This window comes from Paramormyrops kingsleyae, chromosome 8 (genome assembly GCF_048594095.1).
Source record: "Paramormyrops kingsleyae isolate MSU_618 chromosome 8, PKINGS_0.4, whole genome shotgun sequence".
NCBI lineage: Eukaryota > Metazoa > Chordata > Actinopteri > Osteoglossiformes > Mormyridae > Paramormyrops > Paramormyrops kingsleyae.
Window position 1 is genome coordinate 31118136 of NC_132804.1, and position 19431 is coordinate 31137566.

Genomic DNA, 19431 nt, shown 5'->3' on the forward strand with positions numbered 1-19431 from the left:
ACCTGAGTTAGTGCTATGAAAGACAGATCCTGCAGGGGGCAGATTAGGGAAGATAATACTGTAGGCACAGTCTCAGGGGACTTTTGCAAATAAAGCTTTATTATTAATTATTATGAATAATAATAATAACATTTATTATTATCATCATCATCATCATCACTATTATTATAAATAATTTTTGCTATTAACCTCCCCACCGATTTCCTTAACATACTTGAATTTGAAGTTAACTTGTATACAAAATATATGAAAATAGACACCTTTTCTTGTCCTTACAAACATGAAATGCAAATGCATTAGACCTGATATTGAATTTGTTTTTAAAGCTCAAAGAAATGATGAAAAGGTTCATTTCCAAGTACAGCACGACCATTGTTTACAGTGCTATATGCAAACTTCAGCTGAACACTTCATCACGTTCTGCTTCCCATCACTACAAAGTGAGGACCTGGGTCAGGTCTGCACAGAGGAGCTGAAGCGGAGTATATGAACACTGCCTCTGAGACCCCCGACACAGGGGACCCCTCCATGGGTCCACGTGGGCTGCTGCGGGGCTGCCGTCATTAAAGACATTAACAATCATACTCCTTTCCGTTTTTCATTTTATGCCTTCAGATCACAATTACAAAAAATTGTATTGTATAGCACTGCATTCCTTCAAAATATGCAAAAAGTAGATCATTACTGCAGGATCAACAAAGTAAGCAAGTTAAAAAACCTTGAGCTAACATGTTATAATGTGCTTTAACAAAATCTTTCAGCAAGCCATTTGGACTAGAAAAGAACCTAGAAAATGAGATTACTGAGAAGGCTTATTAAACAAAAACTATAATGCCCATTAATGAACAATGAAGACAGGCAAAAGATTAGATAAAATGCATTTGCATTGTGTGCATTTTCTGTGTGCAAATGCTTTAAAACTTCATAAAAAAATTATTTGTTTTACATTTTTACAGCTTTTCTGTACACCAGGCACTGTGTGATTTCATCACTGAGAAACTTACACAAAGCTAGTAGGATGAGACAATTACGCCCAGTCACCTGAATGTCAGATCCTGGCCAATGAGACATTAGGACCTGTGCATTAGAATGCCAGTGTTCAGCCAATGGGACCCCAGCTCTAACTCAACAGTATGTCAGTGTGCAACTAACAGGGATTCAGGAACCAGCAGAAGGCTGGCAGTCCTATGCACAGTAGATCTTGGTACAATCTGTGAAGGTCTGAAATCCTTCTCTCCTGCAGACAGGAGCTCCTGGTTCAATCTGTGAAGGCCTACAGTCCTTCTCTCCTGCAGACAGGAGCTCCTGGTTCAATCTGTGAAGGCCTGCAGTCCTTCTCTCTTCCAGACAGTAGCTCTGGTTCAATCTGTGAAGGTCTGCAGTCCTTCTCTCTTGCAGATAGGAGCTCTGGTTCAGTCTGTGAAGGCCTGCAGTCCTTCTCTCCTGCAGACAGGAGCTCCTGGTTTAGTCTGTGAAGCGTTGGCAAGCTTTCTTCCAACGGCAGGCTGTGCACCACATGTCCTTCTTGTCCATGCCATACACCTTCCTACACTTCCTAGCATCGCCTCGCAGCTTCCTGGTAGGAGACAGGGAAGCATCTAGGAGCTCTCAGTTACAGTTTTTAATGGAAGATGCCCTGTCCAGTCGAGTGGTGACTGCACCACCACATACCTGGGTCCTGCGGAGGCCTTGGCCGCAGGGGCAGACATGGGGTGTGTCCGAGTGACAGTGACCTGGGGGACTGGCTGTGTCATCTCTCCAGTGCAGATGTGCACAAAAGTGCCCTTTGAAAGAACAAACCACAGATTAGAGATCACCAAGAACAACCAGAAGAGTACAGCAACCATGCATGTCTCAAACATGTGTGCTGTGGGCTCACACTGTCAACTGTGCGTGTGTAGTTTGCATGCTCTCTCATGTCGGATGAGATTCCTCCCGCAGTTCAATGACTTGATACGGTTCTTGTATGATTGTACATGTGTGAGCGTGTGCTCAATGGCAAGCCAGGTTTAGATAAACACCATACTACATTCTGTAGCTCATATCTACTCTATAACATCTCAGAGTACTTGGGTATCTTTTTCAGCCTTATACCATTTGTTATTGCATCTGCAAACAAATAAATAATTCATAATATTACTAAATGCAGTTTATAGCAAACAATATTCATCCATTCATCTTCCAAATGCTTGTACTGTTCAGGATCGCAGGGGATGTGGGGGGAAGCCATTTAAAGCCTCAGCTGTGAGCGAGATACATCTGGTCAGTGTTCGAGCATCTCTGTTTCTGTTCCTGCCCCAGAGACAGCCACAGGAAAAAGGAAGCAGAGCGTGAGCAGCAGGAAGTGCATCGTGGGTGGGCTAGAGGGTGTGACATCAGCTAACACTCTTTCCATTTGTATAACACAAGAGACACTCAAATTCCGAGGCTTAGACAAAAGGTCTTTTGATGCCATGAATGAACCATATCTGGCAATGCATGTTTATATTGTGAAAAAGCACACTGTATACTTACTTAGATTAAATTATTCAGAAGATAATGAACAGAGCCATGAAGTGCAGTCAGTTTCTGATACTCCTTATTCGCTTGTGTATAGCACGAGTTTTATCAAAGCAGGTGTAAGTATGTAAGCAGGTGGGTGATGAACGGATTTAGAGTTAATATCTTTGAAGGACAGGTTCAGGTCCTAAACCACTCTGCCACCTACTGGTACAGCTGTGCAGCTGACAATAGCTGTTTGAGTGAGGTGACAGTGCTTCCAGCTGAGTTTCTGCTTTCCCACTGACAAAGGAGGACTTTTTTAACCGATACAGCATGACTGCACCACTGCCAAGTTCACTGCGAGATCCCTGCAGTGAGGGAGGGGGGGTTGCCTGGGGTTACAGAAGCTCACCAGAGATCCCTTCAAAGGCTTAGGGTGTGACTGCCAGGATGAGCTCACCCCCTTCGCACTGAACTCTGCCCTGGAATCCTGTGATGGAGGTGTGGCCTGAGACAGACAGTGAGTCGGGTTAGAGACACAGAAAGGCGGGATGCCCCTGATGCTAACCCTGTGTAAACAGACAGATGGCGCGAGGCAGGTGTCCACTGTGTAAGGCCCAGAGTGTCCTTTACCTGATAGGCATGGTCAGTGTGGATGTGGCAGAGCACCGAAGGAGCTGACTGACTAAGAGGGCTGGAGAAGAATTTGAGGGCTGGCTGTACGGTGATGGCGATGGGAGCGGCACGTGCCGGAGTCTGGGAGGGAGGGAAGGTGAGCAGGGGCGGGGCTGTGCTGGGGGAGGCCGGCAATAGGCTGGACAGGCCCTCCGACAGAGAGTCCATGTTGACCTCGATCTCGGAGTAATAAAAGTCCTCCTCTCCCTCACTGTGTTCCGAGTCCCCATTCAAACTGCAGGAGTGTGTGCACAGACACACGTGACACAGGAACATGCATGTAGCTGGACATGTACACAGGCAGAAACACATAGCCACAGACACACACCAGGTACTACTTCCCTGCTGTTCTTCCTCTCATACATTTTTCTACAATGAGGAAATATGTTAAGCATTTTGACCAGAAGGGGGCAGTAATTGGTATTGTACAGCACAGCATTTGTTCAAAATGAATTTGAAGGGTTTATTACTTTCAGTCGATTTCCAGGACACTGTGCTACAAAGATAAACCCGCATATATGTGGTTTAACTGCCCAGGACAAACAGAATCAGGTGACTCTTCAGGAATTGCTTCTAAATAATTGATAAGACTTGAAATGTCCAAACACAGAGTGAACAAAGTGTGAGAATGGCCAATATAAGCTATCTACTGGCCCTAAGCCTAAGCCTACTGCCACTTCCCTCTGTGTGTCTTACCCAAGGTGGACAGTGCGCACATGCTTCTGGATCCCTGAGGAGGTGCTCAGGACTTTGGCACAGTTCTTCCACAGGCACTGGAACATCACCTTGACTGAGCTCTACAAGACAGGCGCAGAGAAGGTCCCGGTCGGGGTCCACAGGTGCAAGTCAGCCTCTGAGTACCGATACTCACCCTCTACACACAATGTGAGAAGGCCTCCCCCATCACATGACACCAAATGCCCACCTTTCGCTTCCTCGGGCAAGGGTCATCAAACAGGAAGTGGACGGGCTCCGGCTCGTACGTGAGATCCTGGGAATACGGTGCCCCATGTCGCCCAGCGTCTGCAGGCAAAGGTGGAGATGGCGTGGAGGGCCCTGACTGGTCACTGGTGTCCCAGCTGCAGTTGTCACTGGTGGAACTACTGTAGCTTGGGGAGAGGCCTGCCTTCCACCACCTGCTGGCTGCCTCTGGAACTGCACATGCACAACATCAGAAACAGCAGTAAGTGGTGAACACTACAGGCTGCATGTGACTTAAGAATCCATTCCCCCTACAATCTTTATTCCCCCACCTAATATCCCAAATTTCCCCACCTCTCCAAATTTCTTATTTTATTAAAAGTCCAACTTTGTGTGACTGAACATGATCAGGTCAAATCTGCATCTGTCACTGTCTTTTCATGGACCACCACTAAGTGAAACTGCTTCAGTTTTGCTGTGATATCTCTCAAAATGAAATAAGATGCCAGATCATCACCTACTGCTCCTAGGAAGTTTGAAACAGAGTTACTGTGTTCAAAAGATCATGTATCTTCTGCAGTCACCATTCCCTTTATTGCCACTAAGCAGCGTTTGTGTCAATTTTAGTGCAATTTGTCTCAAAATGAAGTCAGTTCCAGACCTTCTCCTATTCCAGGGGTCGGCAACCTATGGCTCTTTTACCAAGTGGCTGCTTCTCTTTTCATAATGATAGACGAACTCACATTTTCATGTCTTAACATATTATGATAATACTTTCGTAAAGATAAATAATTTATTTATTGGTTAATATTACTATTTTTCGTTTAGATATGTCTTTAACTATATGTGAATGGGGCAGTTCGTCGCACACTTCAGTTACGTCTTAACTGCATAATTTACATCTTCCTCAAAGTCATTTGCTAAAACGAGATTACCTCTCTGGTTAAATGGTACGCTTTCTTAAGCACCTGAGATTGGATGGACGCTTCAACGTTTATTGGGGTTCCTAATTCTTTCATATACTTTTTGTAGTAAATCATTATCATGCCTTCCCAGGTCTTCGTAAAAATTATTATATTTTCTCTGATTTACATATTATAGCCAGCTGAGTTCGGAGTGGTGAGTACATTTTGCACTGCTCGGTCAGCAGAGTTACAGTACTGAAGTGGAGAGTGAAGAACAGACGACTACAGAGCCAAACGAAAGGAGGGATGAGGGCGAAGTATATCGCTACAGAACTAATCGGTGTTGTACTGTCAGTCACCTTTGTGCTGTTACGCATCTGGGTGATTTAAACCTGAGATCCCCCCCCCCCCCCCCCCAAAAAAAAATAGTTTTTCTAATAATAAATAGTTGTTGTAAGTACTTTTATTTTAACTTTTATTTTTGTGTTAAATAAATATATACACATGTCACATTATACCTCAATCCCCCTTCTTTACCCATTGGGGCTCTTTGTAAGTCTTGGGTCAGACATTTAGGAGAAAATGGCTCTTTGCTTTAATTAAAAAGGTTGCCGACCTCTGTCCTATACCAAGTTCATGATCCAACAAATACTTTTTGAGTTATCATGCTCATGAGATGAGTGTTTTAGGCTGCCCTTCTCTTTGCTACCACTGTGTGATGCTGCTTCAACTTTGGTGCAATATGTCTCGAAATTTGAGCAGTTACAATGGGTCTACAAAGATGCATTACATACTTTTTAAGTTAATCGGACTACGGAGATAAATGTCTGCAGCAGCAACAGACCCAAAACTACATGTATTCCCTTTAAAGGTAATGCGATTAACAATGGGATCCTGCACGTATCGATCAGGACATACCTATGTGTGCTACCTGGTGAGATAGTTAGGGTTAGGGTTCATGGGTTTACTGATTGAAATGCACATGTCTGTGCTATCTGGGGGACTGGTAAGGATTAGGGTTAGTGGGGTTACTGAATGAGACGTACCTACGCTCGTACTGCCTGACGCTCCTGTGGGATCATTGAGCACTAAGGGGCTGGTGCACAGAGAAGTCAGGGCAGCAACCGCCATTACCTCCAGGTCAGCGTTGGAAACAGAGCCCCTGTAACACAACATAAGTCTGCCTCAGCTGCTGAGGAACACAGCATAGCAGCAGGTCGGCCTCCTCACGCTGGGCAGGGCGAGGGGAACGCAGCACAGGCGTAGGTGTGAATCCCCATGCTGGGCTTCAGCTCCAGCAGGCATCAGCTCTGGGGAACGGCTCATTTTTGTGATGGCTCTGCCCAACATCACCCCCCTCCTCCAAGTACCCCCTTTTGTCACTACAGCAGGTGTCTCCAAAAAAAAAATTGGAGTCACTATAAATAACAGGATCCCTAAAACTCATTAGAAATAAGGAATCACTATAGGCAGGTGTCCATTTCCTAAGCCAGAGCTGAACCATCTATTTCACTAAGACTTAAACCATTTACTGAGCCAGGGCTAAACCATTTACTGAGCCAGGGCTAAACCATTTACTGAGCCAAATTTGAACCATGTACTAAGCCTGGACCAAAGTATTCTGGTTCTGGGGTGGGGGGGCACAGAGCATGTAGATTTTTGTTTGCTCAGCACACTATAAACCAGTAATCAACAGACATTCAATTTCAAATACAGTGGTACCTCAGAACTCGAATTTAATCCGTTCAGAACTCTGGATCGAATCCTAAAAAGTTCGAGTTGTGATCGAATTTTCCCCATAAGAAATAATGGAAAACCAATTAATTGGTTCCCAGCCCCAAAAAATTACACCTAAATATGTTTTTTTTAGCATTTAAACACAAAATTAACCGGATAAAACAAGAAGAGCATATACTGTACTAAACACATCTAAGCACATTTATCAAAACAGGAATTTGTAAAGTAAGAAAAATAATGTATCCAAACAATGTGTAAAGTTAAAAAAAAACAATGTGTCCTGCCCCGATCGTCCGCTCATTCCGTGTGCCACGCCCCCTCGTTAACCCCGTGTGGAATCCCTGTGTGATCAGCTGTTTCTGGTTGTTGTCATTAGTCCTCTGTATTTCGTCCGCGTTTCAGTTTGTTTCCCCAGCCCGGTAATTGTATTGTCCGTCTGCGTTTTGCCTGCCTTACCTGTAATTAAACCCCGTATTCCACGATACCCTGACGTCTGCGTCTTTGTCTCCGTTCCGTCCTCGCTTGGCACGACAATATTATTATAATGAAATGTATTAATGGTTTATTATTCATATTAAAATAATTAATAAGAAATCTTTATTTTTAAATGTATTTTATTATATAATAATAATTACTGTTACTGTCTATCATTGTCTATTCTGGTTGTAAAAATGTATTTTTACTGTCTAAATATATGTATTTAGCTAGTGTAAACATGCACAATGCTATCCCAGCGAATGCGAGGCTTAGACTGAAGCATTACCCTATGTTTCCGCTGAGAGACGTGCCGCGTGACTAATTTCCCCACGTGTACAAGTTATCTTAGGTCAGCCTTCACGGTTTGACTTCTGAGATTCAGATCAAGTTCTAGGTAATTTTTTTTCGAACTGGTTGGTTCGACTTTTAAGAAATTCGAGTTCTAATAAGTTCAAGAACTGAGGTACCACTGTATATATATGAAAAACAGCTGTTAATTAAAAAAAATCATAGGGATCATAGATCATAGGGACCTGCATCTCCATCAATGGGGCTGCCGCGATAGACATCCCGATGCATTGCCAACGACCAGATACACTGAATACATATGAAGCAACTACTAATGCAATACAATACGATTCGCCCCTATTGTGATACAGAGCGATTCGATTCAACACAATGCTATTCAATGCGATACAATGCCTGTCACAGTGTATGTAACACCTGTACGCGCTGCTCACAACTTCTGAGTCATGCTGGAGCCAAAAGGTCATCGTGGCCTACTGACCCTCTCCCCTGACACACCCCGCCTATGTCAGCTGATAAGGGACTTATCTCACAGTACTCAGTGTATGGACAGGGGTTCCGGGACGGACGGGATGGTGCCTTTGTGTCACCCAGAGTGACCGGAACGCCAAGTGGCCAGACTTCAGCGGAGGCAGCTCCGTAATGTCATGTCCCTTCAGATTGTATTATGATGATGCTCGGTGGGGCCCAGCATGCCGCTGTTCTGCTTGCAGACAGATGTAAGGCTCCCATGTCACACAGGGCTTGCGATAGCAGAGGTGACCATCAATATGGGCTGGACAATATGGCTGAAAAATGATATCTCGGTATTTTAGGTCACCTTATCGATATTCAATATACATCGATATTATTGACATTTTTCTAAAATACTTCTCTAAAATACATCTCAGAATTTCATATCGAATATAGACATAAAGCTCCAGAGGGGGGGAAAATGATGGAAAAAAATTAAATGTATAAAAAAGATATTTCAAGAACTTAAGAACCGGATCATTCAAAAATTAAATGTATAGTCAAATTACGACTACACAGCATTGCAAACAAATGTGTTTACCGTAAACAAAAGCACGTATATACATTGCAAACAAACTGATGAATTGTATTAGAAGATACTGTATGTACTTTTTTTTTTTCCTTGCGTTTCGCTTTTTTTGGCACTCATTTTTCCTTACGGCATGTGTGTTGCACTTTGCAATACTTCTTTTCCTTTGCGTTTCACTATCTGGCTTCTTCATGACACTGTGTGGGTGGGCGGGGCTTTGGGGGTGGGGTTTGCCACTACCCAATCCCCGATCCGTACCACCTGCCTGATTTGTATGTTGCGCGTCTGCGTATGTACAGTATTTTTGAGCATGCGTATACCACGTTACATTTTCTGGCACTGCCCATGCGCACATTATCATGTTACTTTTTCTGCCACTGTCCAATCTGTTCAGCCTGCCATTTTATGGCAAACCATATTGTCTACATTTACAATAATTATAATCGATATAACAATACATTATCAAGTCATTTTGTATGTAAAAATGTATTAAATGTAAGATAATAATTAGATATATCTCCCAGCCGCTAGCATTTCAGTTTCGGCGATTGAGCAGCAGACATTAACAAAATAAAGGCAGGAGGACATGAAGGCACTGACCCATGGCCTGAATTTACAGGCAAACAAGGAGGGAAATGCGCCACCCCACCCGCTTATCCTGAGGATCTGCAATGCACTGGGCTGCACCTCGGACTCGGACCATGTCCTCCACAGCACCGTGCTCCGCTGAGTTACCATAGAAACACTACACACTTTGAAAGTTTCACGGAGCCTCAAGGTTAAACTGTAACCATGGTAACTGGCCCACCAATCAAAGCGCAGACAGTTGCCATGCTGACTGAAAGTTTTGTTTTGAGGTGACCTACATTTTTTTCCCCTTCATTGAAACATGCAGGCTTGCACTGACACACACTCACACAGACACACACACACACGTAAATGAGCAGGCACATGGACCCATACACACATATGTAAACGTGTGGGCACACAGAACATATGTAAATACATTTGTACACACAGATACAAACAGATAAACGGGCAGGCACATGCACACACACACATATGCAGCCAAAAAGAGGGGCCTGTCATGCTGGCTGTCTTTCTGACCCAAAACAGTGACACAAGGACTGGGGTGCTGGGGGGGCACAGCCTCAGGGAGGCCAGCATGGGAGGGGGCCTGAGTGTGAGCCGCCGTTCCCGCTGTGTGAGTGTGTGAAAGCATGTGCTGCCATCTGCTTGTGCTAATGTGTGACGATGTGAGCGTGGGAAGAGAGGCAAACAGAGCACAGATACATGCATGTGTGTTTTCATACATGCACATGCCAGCAGATGGTCTCGGAGGCTTCTGCGTTGTCACCAATGAAGCAGACGGTGGGAGGCTGTACAACAAGCATATCAGCACGTCAAGCTTCATTCAAAGTCACAGGACAGAGAAGCGGCCAATCACTGAGGAGGAGTCCTTAGCCTGGACCAGTAGCCCATACCCCAGCACGTCATTCTCTGAATCCCCCCCCCCCCCCCCCACACGCACACACACACACACACAACACACAAAAAGACACAACACACACAACCAGACACACAGACACATTGTGCAGGCTACACGATGAAAGTAATTTTAATATGAAAAATATTATCGCTAACTCCAAACTAGCTGAAACTCAGAAAAAGCTCGGGATAACACAATTATTATTTTTTTTATTACATACACTTTACATTACTTGTAAATTTTATTACAAAATATTTTGTATGGGGTTGTCTGGACGATTGAGCCCAATGGCTCAATAGAAACACATTTAGTGCAGGCTGGGGGGAGCTGCACTGACTTTCCAGTCAATCAACCTGCCTGTTCCCCTCTGTAGCCATTGGCTCGAGGCAACCTTGGTGACCAGCTAGGCCCCTTAGCAAGAGAGAGGTGAAACCCCCCCTCAAAACAGCCCCAACCCCTCTGAGCCTTAGGTTGATCGGTGACAGAGGCAGTGTCCAGGCTTCACCATGGAAGCTTCTGGGCCGCCCCGGACAAAACCTGCACTAGCCTTATTTTATTAGGGGGGGCTTGCCCAAAACTGGCCAATCAAACATTTCAGAATAGCCTGATGGTTAATGGCAACCCCAAGCCTCGTATACATGGGGTCTTATATCACATGTCGAAAGTTCACTCTGTTGGCTGACAGTTGATAAAAACGCCAGATAAATACACCCCCTGCCACTCCACACACTCCAGAAACCACATGAGACAAACACAGTGGCAGCTTAACACGCACCTTCTTCTAACACTCCACCCCTCCTGTCAGTTGCACCGGTAATTTGCTCAGTGCAATTTCATTGTCCAGCAATGGGGGGATATAAGCAAAGCTGCTGTTCCTCAAAGCGGTGTGTGTGAGATGCTGGCACCCAGAAAGCAGAGGTTTAAAGCACCAGCCAACAGTCACACTGCACACACATACGAACACCGATATATCCGTTTTGCATAGTCATATACAACCATAACTGACACTGTGAGCGATATTTTTATCACAGTGATTTTTTTTCATATCCTGTTTTTGTTTCGCCACAAAGCTGGTGACGCGGAAGGGGAGATGAGAGCGCATGACAGAAAATACCTGCAGCTCCCAGCCACGGCTGAAGATGATGGCGGTGCTTGCCACTGTTATACTTGCGACCCTCATGTTGTGAAGCCCAGCCGCCGAAAGACAGAGAAGCGCAGTGGTCAGGTCACGATCAGCAGCACACAGAACCTTACTGGCTCGGATCCACTGAAGGCTGAAACCAGCTTGTTCCAAGTGGTACTCCAACACATCACAGGGAGATGAAAGAAAAGTCACAGGACACTTGGAAGAAACGGAGAGAAGACTCATCTACCACTGAATGCCCAGAATGAATGGTCGTCCAATCACAACACTCAGATTCACAGCGAAATGGAGTCCTTCATCATAAGCTGCTGCGCACACCCCAGGAGGGTCAATCATCTAGTCACCTGATTGGTCCATCTGCCTGTCACTCAGTAATACGATCGGATGACACAGGCCATCAACCCACGTATCACTCTGACACATGCTACCGCCCCATGGACACTCTGCTCTCTGTGATGCCTCTGCTTATTTGGGTCACCATGTCAAATGAGACACACGTAAATGGTCATTACCATGGAAACCGCAGGCTGTCTTCCCCTCATAGCCACAGCTGACAGTCCCAAAAGCCCATCTTGCAGGGCAGACGCTAGATATTGGCCTGCGGGCTGGACATTCCCAGGCGATTCTGCAAAAACACTCATATCGGGAGAGAAGCAGCTTTCACAGGGGCCCACTGCTGACGCAAAGCAACCCGCAAGAGACCAAGCACACAGCTATAAACACCTGCCCATCAGATAGCCACTCTTTTAATTCATATTGCAGGTATTCACTAAAACCTTCCTTTAAAAACTGCTTCTTCTACAATTAAACTTTTTATTACAAAATAAATCTGATGTTTCGATGACAACTTGTGCTGAAGAAAAACCAGAGAAATTTAAAAACCTCCAGGAAACAACCAGGGTCAATGACCAGCTGGAGAGATGGTTAAAAGCCCACAAGCAAGGCAGGGGTCACACTCATGAAGTACCTATTATATTGAGTTTTAGAAAGGGGGAAATATCAAAACCAGTACACATGCTATGCGCATGAACCATGGGAGCACACGGCTTCTAGAACATTTAAGGAAGCCTGTGAGAGCAACCTGAGCTGATTTCTAGAAAGGTTCTGTTGGTCAGGGAGCCCAAATCAACAGTAATACGTCACTCTCAGAGTAAGTGGAAGACACTTTCAACCAGTGTGTGCCAAACATTCACTGTCATTCACCTTAGACATCTTGGGAAGACAAAGGCGTTAGATCTCAATGACTGGACTTCGAGGAAACCAAACAACAAGGAAGACAGCAGCTAACAGTGGCATGCTTAAGACTGATTTATTCTTCAGCGTCGAATCAATGGCATAAGTATAGCATAGCTGTGGACCCTACGCCGAAGCCTACACCATAGCCCGATGTGCACGTCCCCAGAAATGCAACTACACGTCACAGCGATGCAGACCGCAAGAACTGCGATTGCTCTACTTGTTAGCATTTGTTTCTTCATGAGTGCAAAGATAGCATACATCCCAAGTATGCTTATATCACTGACTGAAACTGAAGTGCTATTTATATCTAGCATCATCCAAGGCATCAAAGCAACAGATCTACAGAAGTCCAATTTCACTTACCTTTTTTTTTTATTTGTACTTTACAAGAGTAAATAAAGTAAGTAGCAAAGACACTAACTTTAGAAGGGAAAATGCACTAAAAAGTGACTTTGTAGTGGCTCCAGTGTTTTTTTTTCCAGTTCAATCATGTGATTCAACAATTTAATGTATTGCAGGGTGGGAAGACAATAAATGCAACATCAAAAACTATGTACCACCTAGTGTTTTGGCGGTCTAATTGCAGAGCGACACAGATACAACAGTTCACAAAGTACAAATGTTTGCAACAGCGTAGGCCACAGTGTAGATCACAGCGCAGGCTCAACGCAGAAGTGTATATCAGTGTTTACGTGATGCCAGCACACTCTGCTGACTGTGGATCCTGGTTTGGGAGATCTTGGACATAGCTGGGAAGATCACAAGCTACCCCTTCTTTTAAGAGCAACACATTTACAAAGTGATTGGTACTATAACTTGTGCATCTCGCTGTCTGCTCTGGATTCTGTCTATCTGAAGACAAATAAAGCAACGCTGAGTGAAACCTTGCAGGCCATACCTGGGCGGAGGAGGGACGGGGATGTGTGTTGAGGTGTCCCAAAGCCCATGTGAGCTAATCTCATCTTTGCATGGGAGCCACGATGAATCCTTTGGGGTGAGCCGGTCGGCCTTCTTCCTGTCATTCACAGTCAGGCACATCCTAGGGCTGCTACTGGCTGGGTCCTTTCTGCCCATGACAGAGCTCTGCATCTGAAATCAAAGAGCAGTGTGAGGCCTAGCAGACAGCAGGACCTTTGTATACTAGCATCAGTCAAGTGCAACTCTGCAGCTTGTAGGAAACAGTTTACATCTGCATTCAGATGGATAACTAGATACTGCTCAGCTTTAGACCTGGCAACCATGAAATCTGACAGCATGTCAGCAATGCGTGCACTTTGAAATACTTCACAGGTCCTATTCTAGAGAATTAGGCAGAACAAAAGACCAGAGCAGTCACCCTACGTGCCTTTAGTGTTTGCAGACCTGCATAAAGTTACCATAGATCCATGAGGCTGTGATTTATTCAAATACAGTGGCACCTTGGAACTCGTATGCCTCTCAACTCGACCGACTCAGACGTCGAACGAGGCCGTTACATTTTTTTTCCCCCGACCTGAACCTCGACCAAAATCGTGGAACTCAACCGTTCCTGCTACCAATACGGACCTTGAACGGGTCGGTTGAGAAAAATCTAACCGCAACTCGACTGAAAACATGTCAAAACAAAACAGACCTGCTAAAACTTGTACGGATCTCTGATGGGCTGAAACAAAGGCAAACGGACTTACTGGGATGCTTATGCCTATGAATCGCTCCCAGTCTTATGGTACCTCTCCACCAAGCAAAAGCCGTGTTCCTGTGTTCAGTGTGAATTTTTTGTGCTTTATCTACAGTACATTTAGTGATACAGTAATCATGCATGGCCCAGCAGTGATAGCAGCAAACCAAAGAGGAAAGAAGTGAGAGTAACTGTAGAACTTAAAAAGGAAATTATAGCGAGAGTTGATGATGGTGCAATCGTGTCTGCTCTGGCAATTAGGGATGTAAACAGTATGGCATAGACGTGCTCTGAAATGGACAGTGTTGTTGAAGAACAGTGGATGGCATCTGAGATACTGATCATGAAAACAGCATTGCTCCAAGCATGGCCCTGCTCCATGAAACCCTAAACAGGAGGCTGGGACATGGATGGATTGATGTATAATGAATACAATCATCAGGAGTATGATCAAGCAGGTTGGTATTTCCCTGGGCCACAGAGACACTGACAGAATCATGCTTTGATCAATGTCATCTTATAGTTGTACCTGTTTATTTAAGCCAGATATGTAACGGATGCATTTGAGGCCAATTAAAGCTACAGTAGGGTAACCCAGAAAAATTGACAGAAGTCAGTATTCTCAATATTATTTCACATGAAGTAAGGATTTATGCAGTATTTTTCATGACTTCCGATGATAATTTGGGCACAGGGCCTTTATGAAATGGGGGATGGGTACGGACTGCAAGAACTGGGGGACTGGTACGGGCTGCAGGAACCGGGGAAATGGTATGGGCTGCAGGAACCGGGGTACTGGTACAGGCTGCAAGAACCGGAGGAATGGTATGGGCTGCAGGAACCAGGGGAATGGTATGGGCTGCAGGAACCGGGGAAATGGTATGGGCTGCAGGAACCGGGGTACTGGTACAGGCTGCAAGAACCGGAGGAATGGTATGGGCTGCAGGAACTGGGGGAATGGTACGGGCTGCAGGAACCGGGGGACTGGTACGGGCTGCAGGAACCAGGGAAATGGTACGGGCTGCAGGAACCGGGGGACTGGTACGGGCTGCAGGAATCGGGGGACTGGTACGGGCTGCAGGAACCGGGGAAATGGTACAGGCTGCAGGAACCGGGGGAATGGTACGGGCTGCAAGAACCGGGGGACTGGTACGGGCTGCAGGAACCGGGGAATGGTACAGGCTGCAGGAACCGGGGGAATGGTACAGGCTGCAGGAACCGGGGGAATGGTACGGGCTGCAGGAACCGGGGGAATGGTACGGGCTGCAGGAACCAGGGGGAATGGTACGGGCTGCAGGAACCGGGGGAATGGTACGGGCTGCAGGAACCAGGGGAATGGTACGGGCTGCAGGAACCGGGGGAATGGTATGGGCTGCAGGAACCAGGGGGAATGGTACGGGCTGCAGGAACCGGGGGAATGGTACGGGCTGCAGGAACCGGGGGACTGGTACGGGCTGCAGGAACCAGGGGACTGGTACGGGCTGCAGGAACCAGGGGACTGGTACGGGCTGCAGGAACCAGGGGACTGGTACGGGCTGCAGGAACCGGGGGACTGGTACGGGCTGCAGGAACCGGGGGAATGGTACGGGCTGCAGGAACCGGGGGACTGGTACGGGCTGCAGGAACCAGGGGACTGGTACGGGCTGCAGGAACGAGGTGGCCATTATGAGCTCCTACAACGGGGGACTAATTTGGACTGCAGGAACTGGGGGGCCGTTATGGGCTGCAAGAACAGGGGACTGGTACAGACTGCAGGAACTGGGGGGCTGTTACACACTGCAGGAATGGGGGGAGCGTTACGCGCTGCAAGAAGGGGGGACTAGTATAAACTGCAGGAAAGAGGGGAGTGTTACTAGTATGGACGGCAGGAACCAGGGGGACGCAATGTACTGCAGAAAGTGGGGAACTGGAACGGGCTGCAGGAACGGGCTGCAGGAACGGGGGAACTGATATGAATTACAGCAGGGGTCTCCAACTCCGGTCCTGGAGAGCTACTATCCAGTAGGTTTTCTGTCCCACTTGGCTTCTGATGAGCCACACCTGTTCCTGGTATTTACCTGAGAACAGGTGTGGCTCATCAGAAGCTGGGTATGATATAAAACCACTGGATGGTAGCTCTCCAGGACCGGAGTTGGAGACCCCTGGACTAGAGGAACAAGGTGGTCATTACGGGCAGCAGGAACGCGAACTGGTAAGGACAGGTAAGGGCATTTTGGGCTGCAGAAATGGGGGATTGGTATGGACTGCATGAACTGGAAGGGTGTTATGAGCTGCAGAAATGGGGGATTGGTATGGACTGCATGAACTGGAAGGGTGTTATGAGCTGCAGAAATGGGGGACTGGAACTGACTGCAGGTACAGGAATGAGGAACTGGTGATAGACTGCAGGGCCCGGGGGGTTGTTATGTACTGCAGGAACCAAGGGGCTGTTATAAACTGCAGGAACGGGGGACTGGTACGGACAGTATGAACCAGGGGAGCTTCATCAATGCCATTTCTGTTATAATACATATTATTATCAAGAAACGTGTCCTCGACAATGTCCTCACTGCTAATTTAACTAACATAATGTAAAACATTAATGAAAACTAGCTAGAAGAAGGTCACCTGTCCCTGCTCTATTGCTACACTCCTCCAAGAAATATAACGATTAAAAAATCTTATTAAAAAACCTTCAAAAATCTTATTTTTGGTATTTTCATGTGACAGTATTTCCAATTCATATATTTTCCTTTTAGTACAACAATATCATGCTAGTTAAAATACACATTTGAGTCATGTCCCCAGGTTTTCACTAAGTCCTGTTGTTACCATGCTATACATTTCTGCCCCAAAAATATTTGGCAGATTCCACGTGGCGTGTTCAGCTGGAACGTCTGGATGATCTCAATTGCAAAGTAAATTCTCTCACTTTCACTTCTATATTATGATGATATTTTAAGAATGTCTGTGGAGGTTGAACTCAACTCTCAGTCCTGCTACCAAAATTATATCTCATTATTTTTATTTATTTAAAAATACATTTTTGATGTCACTTGAATGTACTCAGTGTTATTAGGTTTTAGCTATTAAGTTTGATGACATGTGGCTATGTTTCAAGAATTAGCTAATGTTATGATAAAACTCAGTACTGTTCAGTCCTGTTAGTCATAAAAAGAGAAAAGTACAACTTGCATGCATATATATAGTGATTTTTTTCAAATGCAAGTTGTACTTTTCTCTTTTTATGACTAACATATATTCGAACATATAACCAATCATTTCTTTAAAATAAACACTTTATTGAGGGGAACACAAAAGAATTAGTTGATATGATTGCTTGAGGTTTTGGTAACATGATTGAGATAAAGGCAATCTTCTTCCACTTAAAAACCTTGAAAAAAAAATTATTAGAGCTAGCCTACCTCAGACTGACCAAGTGCATATCTTGAATAGTTAAATATACGTGTTATTAGATTCAATGTTGAAAAAGATGAAAAAATGAAATTTAGTTTTTATGTTTTATGACATGCAAATGGTACAGATTAGATGGAATCACCAAGTAACGGGGGACGGGACGGACTGCAGGAACCGTGAGGCAGTTAGGGGACGCAGGAGGGCCGATAAGCAGCCCTAATTTAGCAATTTAACGAATACGGAAGCATTGTGACTCCCCCTCATAGATTGTCTATTTGAAAGTTTTAACGTTTCATGTTTATTTTCATATTAATGTTAAGTTAATAAGAACAATTTAATTTAGGCCTATACTAAACGTCTGAAAACGTCCTTTCAACGTACCGGAATAATTTAAAAGGTTGAGTTACAAAATAAGTGATCCCACATTTAGTAATACGTACATGACAGTGACAAAGTAATCAAAACACAACTTAAGTATGACAACAGACTACAAACAACAATAACAATTATAATATTTCGAAAACATACTAGTGTTCGAATTTCGGAAAGTAAATATTATAAAGTATCCGAGTCACTATGCATTCGAAAGCTGAGGGGACGCCACCCGCGCGCCGCAGCTCGCTCATTGCACGCTCACAAAGCTAATGCTTTGCATGGCAATCCTTTACTTACATTTGTCACATCATGCGTGATTTTCCATTTCGCTTCATCCAAAATTTGCTTGCCATGTTCTTGATTGTAATGACTCCGTATAGGACTGTTATCCAGAGGAAGTTCACACGAGCCCTCGGCGGGCTGTCCGTGAGCTGCTGCCCCGCGGTCCGGGGCATGCATGGCGCTGTAAACCGCGGGTAAACCGCGGGTACTCTCGGAGGTTGCCATCCCAGCCGATACCGGGCTACAGCTTGGTGTCGAAGTCATGATCAGAAGAACAGCGCTAAGGCAAAAATGATCAAGACCGAGCGAGATGTTAGTAACACTGTGACAAAAGCGACATTTTTGTTGCCATTTAAACGAATCGTTTCGCAAAACTTATGCGCTTCCAGAGGACATAACAGAATATATGCTTTGGTAGTGACATTTTTTGTCTCATAAATATGTTACACAGCATCCAACCCCCCAAGCTCCTCGAACTCAAGCCGGACCAGGCAGCATCCGCTAGCCCAGCCGCTGCTGCTCCGATTGGCTCATTCAATACATAAACATAACATTCTGGCACGTGGCCACTCGTGGGCCTTCGTTGATTGGTATGTTTAGAGAACGTCATACTTTGACAGAAATTCTGCCGGCAGGTTTAGTGGTAAAACAAACCTAATGGAGCTCTGTAGTGTACTAGCTGTCAGGAAATTGGTCTTTTTTCTTAGTGAAGTACATAAACCCCGGCAAGCAAAGAACATATTGATACGGGGTTATAGCCTCTTGAGGCGAGGACACTGTCAGGTTGCTCAAAATAAAACCTGTTTGAAGTGTTTAACGCGGGCTCACACAGTAGTTTTTAACCAGTAAAAGACTACTTGACATCTCAGTTTACTGGAATTTTGTTTACTGTAGTGAACTGTAGAGGTGTTTTTCAGTTGAATGTTGGTTTATTGTTTATTATCGGCAAACAATATTTGGAGTCAAAACAGAAAGCTTCAAAAACTGAATATTCAAATTAAAACCCATTTTACTTTCGACACATAACAAATTTAATTCCCCGCTATTATGCATAATAAAAACACAGTTTACTTAGCACATATTTGGTCGATTACTTTGCTTGTATCCGGTCTTCTGAGATGTGGAAGAAACAGGCGGAAGGAAACCATGACGGGCGCGAGCGCTGCGCCGCCTTGCTGGGGGAGTGTCACTGCGCCTGTGACACTGCCAGCTAAATGTAACATTAAGGCTTATTTGCCTTTAAAGTCGAAACACGTTGTTTTTTCTAACAATCTTTATTCTCAGTCTGTATGTATTAAAATGGAT

At 45.0% G+C, this 19431-nt stretch overlaps 1 protein-coding gene across 3 annotated transcripts; it reads right to left on the minus strand.

Moving 5' to 3' along the window:
• Positions 1-78: 78 nt before the first annotated feature.
• Positions 79-19283, minus strand: LOC111835862 (zinc finger protein 704-like). 3 transcript variants are annotated; one of them, XM_023796582.2, is made up of 10 exons: positions 19221-19283; positions 18142-18406; positions 13315-13505; positions 6029-6144; positions 4082-4311; positions 3853-3953; positions 3115-3391; positions 2894-2989; positions 1672-1784; positions 79-1576 (listed from the first exon to the last, which is right to left on the minus strand). In XM_023796582.2, the coding sequence occupies exons 2-10, from the start codon at positions 18388-18390 to the stop codon at positions 1465-1467; spliced, it is 1485 nt and encodes a 494-aa protein (XP_023652350.2). In that variant the 5' UTR covers positions 18391-18406; positions 19221-19283; the 3' UTR covers positions 79-1464. The 3 variants fall into 3 exon arrangements, with proteins under 3 accessions (XP_023652350.2, XP_023652349.2, XP_023652351.2); XM_023796581.2 differs by having other exon boundaries at positions 19198-19278; XM_023796583.2 differs by lacking the exons at positions 13315-13505; positions 18142-18406; positions 19221-19283 and adding an exon at positions 11148-12016.
• Between the last annotated feature and the right edge of the window lie 148 nt (positions 19284-19431).

Coding starts and splice junctions, on each gene's coding strand:
- LOC111835862 (XM_023796581.2), bottom strand. CDS start 19,274: ATGGTTTCCTTCCGCCTGTTTCTTCCACATCTCAGAAGACCGGATACA. Junction 6,145..13,314: donor CCCGTCCCTCCTCCGCCCAG/GTATGGCCTGCA, acceptor GTTGTGTTACAG/GGGCTCTGTTTCCAACGCTG. Junction 4,312..6,028: donor GTCAGGCAGTACGAGCGTAG/GTACGTCTCATT, acceptor GTGCATGTGCAG/TTCCAGAGGCAGCCAGCAGG.